Source organism: Orbicella faveolata, unplaced genomic scaffold (genome assembly GCF_042242905.1).
Source record: "Orbicella faveolata isolate gen_17 unplaced genomic scaffold, um_ofav_v1 contig_13, whole genome shotgun sequence".
NCBI classification, from domain to species: domain Eukaryota; kingdom Metazoa; phylum Cnidaria; class Anthozoa; order Scleractinia; family Merulinidae; genus Orbicella; species Orbicella faveolata.
In genome coordinates this window covers 4,572,378-4,590,862 of record NW_028301540.1, presented here as the reverse complement: position 1 = coordinate 4,590,862, position 18,485 = coordinate 4,572,378, and the positions used below count along the sequence as shown (strand labels likewise).

Below are 18,485 nucleotides of genomic sequence, written 5' to 3'. Positions count from 1 at the left end.
GCTTGAATCAAACCGTTTGAAGGAACGTTGCCAGCTTTCAGTCTTAAAGCTTTAAGAAACTCATGTTCACGTGAAAAGAAAAGCTCAATGTTTAAACAAAACTCGTTGTATCCTTTTAAATCTTCGCTCGCATTGCTAAAAGTCAGCAATCCTGACGCGAAGTGGATGTAGCTCAAACTAAACGTCGGTTGAGAAATTTGAAAATGAAATTTGGCTAAGGTGCGCATGGACAAAGGAAACTGCGTCGTTAAGTTTGAATTTCATTATCAAATGTGTGAATTTCTCGCGCATAGCAAGGAATTAATAATAAGTTTTGTAACGTATCAAATCAACGCATTTAAGTTTTCATTGCATCATTTACATAACAGGCAAAGTATTACTTCAGAGGCCACTGATTGCCTCGTAATTCCCTTGGCGTTAGTTTCTAGATATACTGGTGCATTTATCATCTTGCTTTTGACCGCATTACGTTATGTTGACTTTAAAAGCGCGGGAAAACGGGAGATGGAGCCGTGGCGTTGCCACAAGTGTTAGACTCACGTGAAATAAATCACTTTATTTAAGTTTCAAAGTGTTTAGCACTGCTGTATTGATTGTGGACACTGAAATAAGCAAAAAAATATTGTAAATTAAACAGAAACTTGTTAAAAATCCCAACTTGCAGGAGGCTGACAAGTGTGCTATTTACAAAGCGTGGAGGAGTTGAATCTGGGACCACCAAACACAAATTCATCTAGTGGCAGAGAGGATTTGAACTCGGGACCTCCGCATTACAAATCCAGCGCCCTAACCACTAGGTCACGCCGTCTCCCACGTGGTCGCGCACGAAGATACCACGAAGCCACGAAATCAAATCGATCTACATTCGGCCAAAGCGATTTGATGGATCATGAAACAAGGAGACAAACACTTTCTTATTCACGATCAAGCGGTTAAATCTGATTTGAATATTGAAACCATTAATAATTTGAGAACCCTGAATTCCAACGAGTTTTCCAAAAGACTATTTTAAGACACAACGGTACATAAAGACAATTTTTAATGCCATGATCCACGCAAAATACGTTCAATCATAATCAATGGGTGATTAAACACTCCCTAAACGCTCTCCTCATATCCTCGAAAATCGACGGACGTTTCCGACTTGGCCATCCGTTCGGATGTCGTAACACCGAAGATCATGGTCCTTTGTTGATTATTCCGTCACTCAAGAGTCGTTATCCCTCGGTTTCCGAGAGTATTAAGGAGGTCGGAAACCTCTCAATGCATAATTGTCAAACTCACAAAACTATTTTTTACTTAAAATACGATACTCTATAACATTTCAGAAATATCAAAATGTAAATCTTGCATATGAATACACGAGTTGCGTTCAGAGGGCGTTCACGTTTGATTATTTCAGTTTTCTTGTAATTAAAATTAACTCCATATTTATTTATTGCTCGAGATAATTTGCCCACGTGGGACAAACTTAAAGCTAGTATCTGAGCCTTCGCTCCCTTAAACCAGCGGTCGAGACAAGAACCCATGTCATCGTATCAAGGGACAGGTCTCAAAAACCGCTGATTGGCTGGGGACTTTTTTTAAGGACGCGTGCGCAGAACGTTGACCGCTGACTTACTGCGGGGATTGGAAGCGCGATCGAGTGGCCATTGAACGGTAGTTTGTGTGAACTGCGCTTGATTGTGCTCTTTTCACCACGAGTTGGTGCTTTTTCCTTGGCCAGTTTGTCAGTATACTTGCACTTTTATCAATGGTTATTTATGACGAAAGACTGGGTTGTCGAGGATGAGCATAAAATCAATGGATTGCAGTTGATGTTTGCCAACAACGACGATGTTAGCCTGCGCTTAGAGGAGCACAGCAAATTCGGCGCGAAATTCTGCTACATCCTTGCATTGGTTTCTGTTTGGGATTTGTATATAATGGAAGGATCTCTGGTGGATTCGTTTCCTTTTAAATTCTACCCTGGTCCCAGAGGTTTTTCTTCATTTTTCTTTTCGCGAAGCGGCGAGAAAGAAAAACCTCCTTTTTCTTTCTCGCCGCTTCGCGACTCGTGTTTTCACCACTTCGCGGCTCTCTCGTAGCTCTCTCGTGCGGAGAAAAATCAAGAAAAATCTCTGGGACCAGGGTATGTAAATTCAGAAGCGCTCCGCAAATTTTGCTTGCTTTGATGTCATCAACCTTTTTCCTGTAATCGATCATCGAACTTGTCATCCCCTCGATTCTCTGACTCTCTATTTGAGCTTTCTTCTGGTTCATCGTCGTCTTCATCTCCACTGTTTTTGTTTTCTTCAAGCTGAGCTGTCATTGGCATACACCTCAGCTCATACAGTAAAAGTCAAGAATAAGAAATTGGTAAGCAGAATTCTGTATACATACAATTAAGAAGGTCATTAATAACTTACATTGTACAACTTTCAAAAATAATAGTTCATTATATTATGTCCACTTCACAATACATGTTTGTGATGTTTCCACCTTCCAATAAAATTCCATACCAGTGGCCATAGCACCTGACCATGCAATGTCTTCATTACTTAAGAATTCGAAAATGGAAAAAACCAGGAGATTCTTAACCATAATTATTTTGACAATTTTTTTTGAAGTTTTTCTTGAGTTAATTTCAACAATTTACCACAGGTTGAATGATTCTGTTACAGTTTTGAGGCAATTTATTGCTTCTAAAGCTTCCTCTTTTCCTACACAGTTACAAAACTAGCTACCGTGAAGGATTTCAATCTTTTTCCCTGTGAAAACTTCAAGGTGGTTCTGAAAATTATGTGCCATACCTTAGCAGCACAAACCATTTCATGTCCTATGTCTTGCTAAATTCTTAAAGCACACTGCATTTTTTACAAACATAGATTACTTTCATTCCTTAAAACTTTTTTCAGCATTTGACCAGTTGAACTCTTTGAATTGCAGAGGGAGATGTTGAAGGAAGTTTTGGCAGTGATAATTTCCTCTTTCAACGGATACAACACCAAGGAGATGCTGAACGTCAATAGCCCCTTGCCAAGGGCAGACTGTGCCACCCTCCATGGTCACGTGAACATTGCGGTGACTCTTAGTGATATCATCTCCCAAATCAACTACTTCCATTTTGTTGTGACTTTGTACATCCACAACTGCAGTGCACATATGCCAAGTGGTACTTGCTACGGAACTTGTGGACCAGATAGTGCTTGGCATGCAAAAAAATGTCTTCCTTGATGAAGAGCGTGAACTTTCTATTCTGCAAATTTTGGGTGAAACACTGTACATTTCTGCTCTCGGAGTATACAGTAACACTGAAACTTCTATCATAACTCTTAGTGGTATTACCTCCTTGTATTAATGCAAAGTAGACTCATCTTCTGTCTACGATCATTGATTGGACAATAATTTTGTTATCTAAGTTGGGCACAGAGTGGAAATACCAAAAAATTGCTGGCTCAGACTAACTAATTTAATTCCAGTTGATGATTATTAGCAACATGTGATCTCATGTTTATTGCCTCCCTTATTAAACAAATTTTGTTTTTGTACTCCTGTCTTCTTGTCTGTCGACCAAGGTCTTTTCATAGTTAAGTAATGGCTGTGGGTGGCGGCTGAACCCAAGAACCATGTACACATCCGTGAACTGTGACTGGCTCCTTTCATTTTGAGATTTGAGCCATTTGCCCTCTGGATTGGAGAGTTTTTCTAGCAGGCACACAAACACAAAAAGATGTTATGCCAGATGTCCCTGATAAAATGCAAAGTAAACATTTTGTCTCTGAACTACTGTAGATACATGTATTTTGCAAGTGACCAAACAGTCCAGCAGAATGCTGATCACAGAAAGCTTCCATTTCAGTCAGATCATAGAGGTGTTTACCACCCTTGTGTATAGTGCTTCAGCTTGGTCAGTGCTCTGTGAAACTGTTGAACATGTTTGCCAAATTCTGGTTCTGCTACAAATGTTCACAACATTTTAAAGGAGCTCAGTCACAGTTTGCACATATTAAAAAATTTAGCCTCAATTTTTCAAATTCGTTGTTTGTAATCCATGTTAATCTGCTCCATCCTTAGCCATCCTTGTTCCTTTATGGTTTATCATTGTCTTTGGTGTTTTTCTATCTTATTAAACTGTTATTTTCAGGTTTCCTACCATTTAAAGGTAATTTTGTATGTGGCCAAAATAACTCAAAATACCGTGACTGAGCTCCTTTAATTTCTACCGGTATTAACAGTTGAGTACAGTCAAGGATAATATTATCTTGATACCTTCATTAAACATGGGTTAGCACTTCAGCCCTTTTGTTGTTTATTAGCACTGATGCATGCTCAAATATAGTTAAAATTTGTAATGAGCCTTGACTACAGAGTGATGGTTGACTCTAGGGGGAAAGGTTTATAATGATCCCATTCTCAAACTGCAGCTTCTTTTGGATTTTGCAAAAACTGACTTATTTGTCTGTTTTCAATTTCAAATAAGAAATGAAATTTACATGTTTGATCACAATTTTTTTTTTCACTTGAATGGAATGGTTGGGGCGGAGACTGGTGATGCACAACTTGCCAGTCAAAATAGGGTTATAGTTACTTTGTGTTTTCTCCAGTAACTTTGCACTGACTTGTTCAAGCTCCTCAACTACATTGTGTATGCTTTCATGTTGTAATCTGGCGACATTTAAGTTAGCATTCTGCTGAATGATTTAAAAGGTCTGATGTAATTATTTTGATGCTATACCTGTATACCTGTGGGGAAACGAGATTTGATAATGATTGGTATTTTTTCTTACAGACATTTTCATTGAATGATACATTTTTTTCTGACATTCAGATTCATGAAGTAATTTTTTTTTTCACTTTAAATCCTAAATATTGTTTTTTGGGTTTTATATTCCAGCAATACTTGGATCACACATTGACCCAGGAGTGCTTTATAAATCTGGCTCTCTGTTTTTATTAAAAATCAATAAGTTGACTCTTAGGTTGAGTTGTGTCAACTAGTAAAGCATTTTCTGTATGTTAAACTTTTGGTACTGATGCTGGAAAGCCCTTTTTAGGGATGCTCCGTAAAGTAAACGCAGGTATTGTATGGTGCAAGATAATTTTTCTTTATTGCTTCAAAAACAAAAGAAACCATTACAATGCCCTGATCAGAAGCCAGTGAAGTGCTTATGCTACCAACCTTGCATCCTACTACAGTGTACGATTATTTTTAATTCTGAGAAGTAAGCTTGAATATAAGCTTATGTACCTACCTATTTCGGCGAAATATAATGTTTGCTGCAAACTATTCGCTCCTGTGCGTCTGCTTGAATTAACTTAAGCTTAAGTGTTTTTTGCAAATGCTCGGGTTTAGAGAAAGCTAAATCACTGTGGTCCAGGCTCTCGAACACTGTAATGTTAGGGGTACTTTAGTCAGCCTCCCTGATCAGGTGTTACCAGCGGAACTTTGCGGAAAGCAACAAGTTGTCTCGTTTAATATTTTTCCGTGAATTTTCATTTGGCCAAAAGAACAGAAAAAATACCCTCCCCTAATTCATTTCATTAACAGCGATCTGATCGAGTAATCCTTTTCTTTACCGCCTCGAAGGGCCCGTTGTCCCTTGGCGCATATTATTGATTTCCACAAAAAGTACAACAAGATCTAAGAGAAATCCAGTTGCTTGTTTTGAGTTAGGTAAGCTAAATTTTTCAAAGTGGATGCACCTTGAAATGGCGAGAAAAATTCGACAGCTAACCGTGACGCTGAGAAGAAAGACTACAACTCCATCTTGATATTCTAAACAAATCCTATTTTATTTCACATGAACAAAGAGAGGCGTGCAATACACTACAATAGAGCATTGATTAAATGATGGGAATTACAATCTTGATGGTATTTAACACGAAAGGAACGCCTAATGAGAAAACAACTTGTCTCTACTCACAGAGTCACTTTTTGCATCCGCTCGGACGAGGTCTTGCCGTCAGATTGCCATTAATCCAGCCATTATTCATCGTTAAAGAGCTTCACTGAGCTGCTCCTTTCGGTTTACAACCATATAATGCCTTTGGGAAGTGTTTTCTCAAAACCATGGAAACGAAAAAAAAGTCATTTTTGATATTTCCTTGTGGAAGAAACAACAATAACGTAGTCCAAATCTCAAGCTTAACAAACACTGGGCCGTCTTAACAAACGAGAAAATCAGAGTCCAGTTTCTCTTCCACCAGTAGCGAACGTTAACACAAGGGGGAACCAGGTAAGGGTGAATATTCTGTAGAAAATGACCGCTGATCTCACTAAACACAATGCCAAGGCAAACTAGAAACGTCGAAGGCGTAATTCAACCGATTATGGAAGTGTGAATAAATGTATGAGCAGCCTGATGAAAGGCTGAATTACGTGGCGAAATCTTATTCGTCGTCCGCCATTTTGAAACATTTGAAGGCAGGAACTGAGTGCGCATGCTCAGCGGTTTTTGAGACCTGTCGTATCAAGGTCACAAAGTCAATGTGGACTATTAACGCTAAAATTGGCAGAATATCCTTCTCAGATATAGAACAATTGAAACTTAACTAACTGGAGATAATATAATAGGGAGCTTAGGCAAACCACGGCGACGACGTCAACGAGACATCGTAACCAAACAAACTTGTTGGATTAACCTTATCATAACTGTTAAGAGTCCACTGAGTGTTGCTACCTCCAGGGGCTTTAATTTTTAAAAAAGGTAACTCTTGCACGCCTTGTGTGCCGATGTATTTATATAGCACATGCTTTTGAACTTCCAGCAGCGCTGTACAATTTCCTAATAAAATAATAAGTAAATAATAAAAATAATAATAAGTAAATAATTGAAAACAAAGAGGTGAATTATTTTTTGTTTCTCAATTCTCAAGCTTTGTATTGTGGAAGTTATAAAACAAGATGCCATCTTGAAAGGTGGGGCATGGAGAAGGAGGTGGACACTGGGGGATGTCCCGAGATACGCTTGTTGTTACCAGTTCCCTCGCCATTGTTACAATGTTTTTATTTTGTCTTCTTCAAATGTGATTTTGACTAGTCTCAAACTCTACAAAAAATATATAAATTACTTGTGGGCTCCTGATTAATGAAAACACCTATAAGAGAGACCTGAGAAATCATACTGGAGGACTAGCATCAATTGGCTTAAACAATGGGACCTTGACTTCCAACTCACTTACCAGTTTCGATTTTCCACTGAGACCGACCCATATTTTCATCACTTTTTTTCTGTTTCACAACATTTGGACAGAGAGTGTAAGTTAATACAAGAACGTTTACAAATAAAAGACTGCTCTCAAATTACACCATGTTCAGTACAATATGTTTATTACCTCATAAATAACTTAACATAATTGAATCCGTTTCTCTTCTCTCCTTTATGTCTCAGTGTTCGCAAAAACAGCAAATAAGTTGCTTGAAACAAAAGGCTTCGAGCTTTGTTCACTAGTCTACAAAAGGAAGAGTACAATATATTCTCCAAATTGTTATAAAAGTGTTCAACAATGACTTTCATTGGAAACATACACCTACATTACACTGTTGCAAATGAGTAATTTCAACTTGTAAATTGTAACCACTCTCTCTCTCTGCAAAGACCCATTTTGTGCAGCCTTGACCATGTAAGCTGGTAGTTCGGAGGATGGGGAGAGTAAATAATGGAAGCGTGTGGGGAACACAAGGAAGGGGAAAGAGAGAAGGGAGGCTTCCACACTTTCCCTCTTCCCATCGTCCCATGTGTCTTCACACTACCAGCAGCCTCTATGGAAGAGAGGGGTAACCACTGGAAACTTCTTTCGAAACAATGATTAACAATGACTCTCTTTTCTAACCTCAAGACAGCCTAGTAAATCAGTAGTGTGTACTGGAATTGTACATAAATTACTAATTTTGATTCATATATTTACAATGCCACTGAAGGTTGGTCAGCTAAAGTCTTTTCCCTCTCTTTTGCTCCTAACAAAGTAGCTCCCTACCACAGCAATATACTCATTATATGTATTGAAACTTACACCAATAGGATGAAAATTTCAGTAGCTTTGAAATTAATCACAACTTCTAAAACTTGAAATAAAAAATAAAAAGTTCACCAACCTTATGTCAGACATGAGGAATATAAAAATGCATTGCAAAAGACCCAGTGTTACTAAGTACTGTTGTTATGAGTCCAGTTAACAACTGCTAAAGCACATATACACAAGTTATAATGATTCTAAAGTCAACATAACCCCTTTAGAAGTTTGGGCACAAAATGTTTCTTGTAGTCAGCTGCTGCATCACAAACACAAGTTTCTAACGAAATTCCAAATTGATTGTCCAAAGTACTTCCCAGTAACTTGAAAACCTCTCTGCATGGCTTAAACATTTTCGTCAGAAGAAAGTTCAAACATATCTTGCTCAACTGGTTTCCTAATCCATGTTCCAAGGCCCTGTCTTTCAAACCCTTTCATCACAATCACTTTTGCCGTTTGATAATTGACAACGCCTCTTTTTGCAACATGGTACGACAAGGGAACAGGTATGCCTGGCTTCAGCTTCTTCCACAGTGAAATAAAACGTTTGAAAAGACTTTGTTTGCTAAGCCTCGAGGATGCGCGTTCTTCACCAATTGTCCCTGTTTGGGCATTGACAATTTCAAACCCCTCGTCTCCCTCACTCCAGTTGGCACTATGGTTTGGTGATCTAATTGTTGCTCGCGGCTCTGCGGTGCTTGTGCCGTTCATCAGGGGCCGGTTCTGTTTGAAGGGAGGAGGCAATCCTTCTAGATCACCAAGACGATGGTACATTGCTCTTGACATGTGCTCATAATGGTACAAGCTGCCGAGGACCACTGACTGAAGGTACACCGGTTCAAGAAAGTTGCTGAGAAGTGCTCCCTGGACTCCGAGGATGTTCCATCGGCACAGTTTGTCTGAACAAGACATGGTGCGAAGGCGTTCTCCTTGAAGGACACCGTCCCAAGTCTGGATGGTTGTGTCACTATTCATTGCTGGAATGGTACCTGGAATACAAGTTATAACAATTAATAAATAAAACTCAATTTATATTCTTTCTTAACATTTCTTGCTACTAGTAGATTTTCATAGTATTAAATAAGAAGTGCAAATTTGAACCACAACTTGAAAATTCTTGAACCAATTCACATAAATTATTGATTAAAATTGGTCAATGAACTGGGTATTTTCCTTGAAACAGTCCTTTTTGCAGGGGAAAGCTGGGGGTTATTTCTCTACACATTCCTTTCAAATGAGGCTGCTACGCCTGGTTTTCACTAGAAATTCAACACAAACACAAGCACAAGCAAAATCATCTGAACCTTCCTCCAGTTTGGAAAACTGTTTAGGCATAAGGTAATCTGGATCCACTGTTTTCATTGGTAAAACATAACCAGGCGTGGCAAATATCCTTGTGCTTGTGTTATGCCTGCGTCAAGGCCGTTTTCACGATGAAATAAGAATTATTGTGCATGCAGTTGTGCCTGCATCGCTAGTGAAAACCAGGCATTATGATACACATACTTAGAACTTTATATGAAAAGTGGCATAAAGGATTCCTAACGCATCTTTAATACACTACTACATACCATGCAATGGAAAGTACAGTGGGCAACACAAACAATGCAGCACACAACCATCAGGTTGGGTGTAACACTGTAGAGTACATAATGGCTTCCCTGTATTCTGATTGGCTATATTTTCTATGGCATGGCATAAATGGATATTCTAGATGTATGGCCATAGGCTTATCTTAGTTAGGAGGACCTTGTTTTTGGTAAGAATTCTTACTCTGAGATTCTGGGGGCTAAATTGGTGTCTAGGGGGTGACTTATCATCTGAATTTTACGAAATCATATGAGTTTAAATACCTTCTCCATTCTCAAGCTTGACTCTAAGAAGCCCTCGTTTTCTCCTTCCAGGGTGCTTATCAGATTCCCCACTGACTGGCTCATGTGGCGAGAAAACGCGAGCATCACCACATGGAGAAGTGTTGATATACAAGTGGAACTCCACATTGTCTCTCAAACCATACAATCCATTCTCTTTCTTCTGAAATATGGAATCTTCCTCATATCCCTCGGCACACAGGCCAAGCTGTGAGTACAAAAATCGTAAAAAGGATCTCCTTGCAATGATTTCTCCATGGCAGTCATTTAGCGCTAAGCCCTGATCGCTTATATATTCACCGCTGATAAACTTGGTTCCTGTTCCCAAGCTTATTACTTCAAACTTTTGATCGCTGTCACCACGGCTTGTCATAACAATGCTAGCCAACACTTTTCGTCGAATTGGTTCCTCTCCCATAGCTGACTGAAGACCCTGAAACTTTGTCAACACAGCATAGGCAATGAGATCTGCAGCTTCTTGTTCCAACTGGGCTGATGGTGGAGGTCCTAAGTATGTTGGCTGAGCCTCTGATTGGCCAGAAAATGTGTAAAAGGTACGGATGCTATGGAGTGCAAAAAGAGCTTTGGAAGCAGCATTAGCCTTGCCTTTCTTTTTGCTACTGCCCATTCCCAAAAAATCTTGGCCGTTGACTGTGACTTTAAATTTGAACTGCTTTGCATTTTGATCGCCTTCTTCACCAAGAAATTCGTACTTGAGGCCGGGATGAAACTCGTTTAGGAGCACAACTGGATGTTTGCCCCCTTCACTATGCATCTGTGGAACTTTAACGGCATTCGATTGTGTGGCAGATGATTCACTCGGGCTCTCAGTTTCGCTATCTGCCATTGCTTGGTCGCCATTTCCAAATGTATTCAGAAGAGCTCCAGTGTTGTCTGAAGTGAAGTCCGTGGAAATGCCTTGGGCCTCTGTGACCAGCCGCTTAGCAGGTGAACGAATCTGAGAAATGAACGACTTCAAAACGTTTTCGGCCGCATCGTGTTTAGCTTTTTGTTTGCTTGATCCTTTTCCTTCAAACGTCTGCCCGTCAACAACCACTGAAACCCAGAAAGTGGGACAGTGTGTCGGGCCTTCTTGAGAAAGGACGTTATAAGTAAGACCAGGTCGTATTTCGTTTAATTGCATTAACGCATTTTTCGGTCCTTGAACCCCTAGGATGTCACCTTTGCGTTTGTTCGACCGCCTTCTTTTTTTCGGTGGCGGCGTCCCGGAATCGGGTTCTTCTCCTTGTTGCATCTTTTCGTTGTCGTCTTCCAGCGGAGGAGTGTGACCATTTTCGCTTCCTGATTGATATTCGCGTTTTAATGTTTCATTACTAGAGACTGGTAGATCTCCAAGGCCAGGAATAACCACCTCTGAGTCGGTATTCATTGAATCTTTCGCATCCATGCAATCGGCCTCTGACGCTTCCGCCATTTTGTCCGACATGTGCTTGAATTCATGAAAACGAGGCTATTGTTGTGCACTCAGTTCAGTTTTTTCGAGTCCGGTTGGAAGTTGATCGTGTTGGAGGGAAGTTTGTGATCTTCTCGAGTGAAGCTTGTTTTCTTTATACAGCTTTGACTGATGGATGAAATTTTTTACCGTAACTAAGGAAGTAAGCATTTTCTTCCATGCACCAGGGCCAGAACAAACTGCTCATTTTACATGACGGCGCAAGTTTAGACTTCAGAAATCGCTGACCTTTCTCACGCTCCAAACAAGGTTTTCAGCACAATGTCGATGGAAGACCTATTGTTTGGTAGCGATCTGGAGGACAGCGAAGACGAAGGAAAAGAAGTAAAAGGGAACAAAGCAGCAGAGCGAGAAGCTCAACTGAATGAGCTGTTTGGCGATTCGCCGAGCGAAGGAGATGAGGAAGCTGAACATGGAGACGAAGCTTCTGAATCTGACAAAGACGAAGTAGACAGCGGTGATGAGAAGGAGAAAGAAAGGAAAATAACAATTCAAGAAAGGGGTGAAGAAGATGAAGAAGAAGGAGAAGATGATGAGAATGAGGACGAAAATGAGGTAAGAGCTGGGACATTTACTCATTGAGATAGATAAGGTTTGGAAGTACACTTACTGATCATGGCATGAAGCTTATAAACTTGCAAAGGTGAAGTGTCAAGTCAACTTCATTCCAACAGATCAGAGTAACTCAAAGCAACTAGAACTGTAACATGTTACTACTGTGATATGTCTGGGTGGAATAATACCCTGTCACATGTCACAGATTGCCCTCCCTCCTCTCCTCCCCTCCCCCCCCCCCCCCCCGTCTCCCTTCTCCAGGGTCCATTCAGTGAAGGTTACACTGAAGATCTCCTTTATATTTTTGCAATGCAGCTGAACATGTCACAAAATCCCTGGCTATACTGACGGTTTAGACTGGCGTGTGATTAGAGTTTTTGGCTTATAGCCAGGTGCACATTCACATTTGCTGTTGCTGGCATATAAATGCTTAACTACAAAAGGTGAATTGGCCTGATAACTATGCCGTTTTAACTTCTCTTTATCCCCCATATCCTGGGTGATAATGGGATACGATCCATTTGAGTCCAAATTTTCCCACCCACGTTGGGTTGGCATTTTTAAAATAGCATTCTTCAGGGTGGGACTTTGGCTTCTTGCCAGGCGCAAGGCGTGGAATTTAAAAAGCCTTTGCGTATCTTTGGCGTGGAAGTCTTGCGGAATGCACCCTGGCCCCCTCCATTTAGGTGTGCAAATGGGTGTGTCAGCAGATATAATGCTAGGAAGTAACCCTGTTATGGACTAGCATCCCATGCAAGGAGTGTTGGAAATACTCCTGGTCACTGAAAGTTAGTGGGATTAGAGAAAATTGCTGGCCTGATGGTAACTGGGCTGGAATGGTGACTTGATCTTACAGTGGTCTTTCTTGTTTCTACAAGCAGAAATGCTTACTGCTGACTGGCGTGTGGTTCTGATGCTAGATTCCTTAAATGGCACCAATATTATATACACTGTATTATATATTACTATTATTATTATTATTATTATTATTATTATAATTATGGTTATGATTATGATTGTGATTATGATTATGAATATGATTATTGTTATTATTATTAATATTATTATTGTTTATAATGTGATTATGATTATGATTATTATTACCGCTTCTTTCAAGCTGCCCAGTTTGCATAATCTTAAGCACTTAAGACATATAAAGTTGTGAGAAAGCCTGAGGTTCAGGTAACCCATGCTAAATAAATTTTACTTGCAAAACAAAATCAAACAAAAGAAACAGTTTTCAGTTTGAGATACTAGACAAAGTTTTGAGCTAAGTTTGCTAGAGGTTCTGAAGTGTCTACAGTAACTTTAGCCTTCAAAGGTTTTTAAAATCAAATTAAATATACTTGTAATTTTGTATACAGAAGGAAGTGAGGAAACCAAAACTCCAAAGCCAGCTGTCTTCTGCAGATTTATTTGGAGATGATGAAGAATTATCATCAGATGAAGAACAGGTCAGAATTATTTTAAGCTACAGTTGGGCATGCAGATGCACTGTTAACTCTTTTATCTCTCTTATATTTTTAAGAACATAGTTACAAGAGTTTAGGGGTTACTGATATAAAATGTTGTTTGTAATTTTGAGCCAAAACCATCCATGCAATATCCATTCTCACAAGTAGTGGTATATATATGTGGAGTGATCTCAAGAATATTTGAAAGTTGATGTTTAACGAAAGGCATAGTGCTTAATGTCAGTATTTTTATCATTTCTTTTAGCGAGAGAAAGAAGTTGAAAAAACTCCAGAGCCTGAAGAAAGGGAACAAGTTGGTGAAGGTGAAGAAGTTCAAGTGCGTGAAGGTGAGGAAGTTCCCCCAGAACAGGGTGAAGAAGAAGAGGAAGAGACAAGAATTGACGTCACGATCCCGTACTCTCAATTCTCTTTGGGTTCCGAGTTGTATTTTGTGAAGATGCCAAACTTTTTGAGCATTGAACGCAAACCATTTGATCCTGCATTGTATGAAGACGAGATGGAAGAAGATGAAGTGTTAGATGAAGAAGGCAGAGCCAGGCTAAAACTAAAGGTACGTATAGTTTGAATGTGCATCTCTGAGCAAAAAAGCCAAGGTATGTATATATTCGTGTAGCTGACTGAGGTCAGGCTGATTAGTTTTCAGCCTTCTAAGTGTTTAGCCTGTGGCTTCTGAATGCTTTTGGTATTTGCATCTGGGATTTCCAACCAAAATTCCATGCTTGTGGATCATAGATCTGTCCAGAATCTGATCAGAGATGTGAAATGATTTTGCTCTCCCTAGTGAATGACAGAGTGACTGGGAATAATGAGAGGTAGAAGTGTTTGCAGGCTATCCACATTTGAGTATTTGTGCAGCTGTAACTGATTGTTGTGATGACTTGTTACCCATCAGCACCCATGACTGTATGTCTTGAGCTTGCAAAAGGTGCCATTGAGAACACTATCCTTGCCTGAGAAAGACACCTTAAATGATTTCTAGTCAGGGTGATTTATAATCAGAATGCAATTGTTTATTTTTTCACAGTTTTGTCATTAAATGAATAAACAAATAACGTTGTCCTTTAGGTAGAAAACACAATTCGATGGAGATACAGGAAAGATGACGAGGGTAATGAAATTAAAGAAAGTAATGCACGCATTGTTCGCTGGTCTGATGGCTCCACGTCATTACTGCTGGGAGAAGTGTTTGATGTACACAAGAACAAGATTGACGGCAACTTCAACCACCTTTTTGTACAACAGGTACGTTGTGCATCACTGCATGTACATGTGTCTCAAATATATCACCATGGACCTGTATTGGAGATTCTTTCTCAGCTAGTGGCTTGTGATCTGCATTGCAACATTGATACTAGCCTGCATGGTAGGTGTTGAAAGGGGAAGGAGAGGGGAAAACTAGAAGCATGAAGTGCAATCAGAGGGAGATGAAAGGAAATGCCTGCAAGCATGCTGTTGTTTTTTTATGACCACCAGATGAACGTAAAAATCATGTTTGGATCATTTTGACAGCCAGACATTTCACAACTTTCTGGTTTTTGCACACTTAATTTGGGGGCAGAATGACAAAAACCACGGCATGCTTGTAGGCATTCCCTTACCTCTCCCTCTGATTGTGCTTTGGGCTTCATAGTTTACCCCTCTCCCTCCCCTTTCAACACCTGCCATGCAGGCTTCATCGATACATGAAACTGCAATTTCTGTAGTACTCACTGACTATAAGGAATGCTACTTATAATTCTGGATTGAAGAGGATACCAGTCATGGTACATTTTGCTATGTCAACCAGTTTTTGCCAACATTTTACCAGGCCTGGCTCAAAACTGGAAACTTTTGAACCAAAGTCTTGTACCCTAACAATTTGCCTTCAGCATATAAACAGGACTTTTGTATTTCTTTTTTTATGCTATTATGTTAATTTTTCCAGGGAACTGGTTTGCAAGCTCAGTCCGTGTTCAAGGAGAAACTCACTTTCAGACCTCACTCCACATCCAGCCAGACACACAGAAAGATGACGTTGTCTATTGCTGACCGTGCGTCCAAGGCACAGAAGATTAGGGTACTTCCAGCAGCTGGTATGGATCCTGAGGCACAGAGGTCAGAACTTATCAAGGTGAGAACTTCTATTATTTACAAGTTACTATGTAAACTCATCAGACATACAAGGGAACGAAATGACTGTGAAAAATTATGCTTTGTAGATATCAATTAGCTGGGAAGTGTGATGAAAAAAAAACTAGATTCAAAATGAAACATCTAGATTTTTTGCTATGTGGAAAGAATCCCCTGGCTACAAAGATCGCTATTCTCAAAAGAATCAAATGGGATATTTCATGGACCAAAATTAATAAGTTATGAGAATTTCAGACTGCAAGGGATGAATTTTTTTGACTGCTTGCTGACTGCTGGGTATCTAGACACATTATAAGAAAATTTATCAAATTAGGGAATTTTGGCAGACTTTAAGGAGAGGGGAGGCACTCGTCTTGTTTTAATTAACAGTAGTTTAAGTGATGAGATATTTTAGGATGGTTTATTACTACTGTACATATGTGGACCCTGTATGAAAATATGTTTTCCCTCTTACCAACCAGAAAGAAGATGAGAGGCTCAGAACCCAGTTACGTCGGGAAAATCAGCAGCGTAGAATGAGAGAGAGAAGCCAGGCAAAGGGCCTGAGTACCAGCTTCCTTGAACCTGATCGTTATGATGATGAAGGAGAAGATCTGGAACAGAGTTTGTTGGCCATAAAGAAAAAGTACAAGAAAAAGCTAGCAGAAGGTTAGTAATAGTAATGTAGTGTTAAATTAAGGTCATTGAGTGAAAAAAACAAAAAACAAAAAAACAAGGTAAATAATAAGCCATGTAGTAATGAGTAATGACATGATTTTGTTGAACAATACCTAATAAATATAGAACTACTGTAATAAAACAAGTCCTTGTACTTGCAAGAACTTGTTTTTGTGTAAGTTTGGAGATCACAATAAGAATCAATGTGTACTACAGTAATTGTCTCAGTTGCAGTTGATAAAAAAAAATTATGTCTGTACAATGTAGTAGTATAACTAAGTACTGTTGTTAAATTCATATCTGTGGCAGATCCAGAGGTGCTAAAAGGGGGCAGGATTGAAATGAAAATGGATACTTTCTTTCTTTAAAAAGGGGCCCCGTGAGTGACAATTGGAGGGGGTATTTTCTTATATTTGAGGCTTAAAGAGGGAGGTGTGAACATCAAATTGCTCGAACATTTGTGTTGTGTTGTAGGATTTGCAAGTGAATCGGATGAAGCTGAAGAAAGTGACGGAGCAGGAGGATTAGAGAGTGATGAAGATGAGGAAGGAAAAGAGAGACTGCTGAATGCAAAGGAAGGCATTGAAGATGATGCACATGAAGGAAGAAAGAGGACTGGCAGTGAAGATGGAAACACACCGAGAAAGAAGAAAAAGAGTCGACAGATTGTTGAAAGTGATGAAGACAGTGATTAGTATTGATAAATGAATACACAAGTGAAGGTGTGCATTCCTGGTAGAGTGAATTGTTGGAGAAAACAGAAGGAAAGACCAGCCATGATTTGCTGCTCATGATTGCACTGACGTTTGAAATCATGGCAGCATGAACTACACAGAAAGACATACAGGCACTGGGAAACATTGCAAGAAAAGGCCAAAGACAGTTGTTTTAGCTATAATGGTTTTACTCAAACATGAAAAACCACTCACAAGCTTGCTATTGTATTCAACCTGGAAATGAACTTACCCTATAAAGCCTTTCTATTCTGAGCTGTTGATATTGTTCAAATTGCTTTCTATTTTGGGGGTTTTCGATCATCTCTTGGAAACCGTGACCCTCCTGAGCAATAATTGTTACTGCCAGCCATTATTAAAGCACTTCCTCCCTCAGATTCAGTGCAATGTTCAAGTCATTAGAAGTAGTCTTGCATGCAGTGGCAAAGCACTAGCCAGCAGAAGTAGGCTAATAGGACAACAGTGAAAGAGGGGAGAGGTGCAACTAAACTAAATAATACTTTGTAGTGCGACAGTAATATTACTTCTATTCCCACACACTTCATAATATGTGACTAAAAGGTGGTCTGATACTTGTGTTTTAAAAATTTTAACTATCTTAGCCCTAATATTAAGAAATTAATGGACTCCAGCTGATAGAATAAGACTTTAAACAGACACATTTCCCATGTGGTGATCATTCCTTAGTCTCATGACCATCACACCTGACGTGTTATTTATACACTGTACGTTATCGAGAAATTGGATATTGAAAACTGACCCACTTAAGTTCAGTATCTCTGGATCTCACAGTTTTAAATAAATAGTAGAAGCTGTAATGTTTTTGTATGATAGTCTGACATTAATATAAGTTGTTATGCTAGGCATTACCTTCACTTGTCTTGCAAATAGTAGACGAAATAGGCAAAGTACTTATGATATAGCTATCGAGTAGTAAGCTCTATCCATTCTTACCATTCTGTGAAAATACACAAAGTTTAGATGGAACATCTCATTTGCTGAAAACTCTACCAGGGACATGTCAACTGCACTTACCTTGTAGGCTTTGTTTCTTTCTTTAAGATATTTAATTTGCCTTTTTGTGTATTAAACACTATGCCAAGAAGGTTATTTCTCTATATTGAACAAGGTTTTAATGTCATGCAGTATCAGATAGTTGTTCAAGCTACAAGATAAATTTTTTAAAAAAACAACATTGATAAAGCAACACAATAAAGCTTTCTTGTATGCAATGGGATTTGGTCTGTTGTTGTTTTATTGCAGTTCACATTAGTTTTCTTGTAATTTAGAGAAGAAATTACTAGAATTAGTAGCAATGCTACTGGCTTCTTTATGCCACAAAAAACCAAGCCAAAGGAACAGACTTAGGTGGCCTAGATCCAAATATTAATATTGCTCCAGCAGGTATGGAATTTATGGAATTTATAGAAGAGGAAAAATATGTGAAAACACTTGGAAGACACTGAGAAGGAAAGATACACTTGAGCTCTTGGCTTTATGAATTTGGGTGAATGTCTTGAATTAGACTGCCACTTAAACCTGTTATTTGTCGTTAGTTAGCCAGAGGATGTGAACAGCACATAGTGTTTTCCAT

At 39.2% G+C, this 18,485-nt stretch overlaps 2 protein-coding genes and 1 long non-coding RNA gene across 3 annotated transcripts; 2 read left to right on the top strand and 1 right to left on the bottom strand.

Moving 5' to 3' along the window:
- Positions 1-1,547: 1,547 nt before the first annotated feature.
- LOC149114689 (uncharacterized) lies at positions 1,548-4,344 on the top strand. The gene is made up of 2 exons (XR_016205873.1): positions 1,548-2,358; positions 2,929-4,344. It is a non-coding gene; the product is annotated as an uncharacterized LOC149114689 (long non-coding RNA).
- A 1,406-nt stretch (positions 4,345-5,750) lies between these two features.
- Positions 5,751-11,313, bottom strand: LOC110047936 (double-stranded RNA-specific editase 1-like). The gene is made up of 2 exons (XM_089284161.1): positions 9,849-11,313; positions 5,751-8,984 (listed from the first exon to the last, which is right to left on the bottom strand). Exons 1-2 carry the CDS (start codon positions 11,311-11,313, stop codon positions 8,341-8,343), a joined length of 2,109 nt encoding a protein of 702 aa, XP_089140287.1. The 3' UTR covers positions 5,751-8,340.
- A 288-nt stretch (positions 11,314-11,601) lies between these two features.
- LOC110047935 (RNA polymerase-associated protein LEO1-like) lies at positions 11,602-18,128 on the top strand. Its single transcript, XM_089284162.1, has 7 exons — positions 11,602-11,895; positions 13,260-13,349; positions 13,615-13,920; positions 14,436-14,612; positions 15,295-15,480; positions 15,962-16,148; positions 16,632-18,128. The coding sequence occupies exons 1-7, from the start codon at positions 11,602-11,604 to the stop codon at positions 16,850-16,852; spliced, it is 1,461 nt and encodes a 486-aa protein (XP_089140288.1). The 3' UTR covers positions 16,853-18,128.
- Positions 18,129-18,485: the final 357 nt, after the last annotated feature.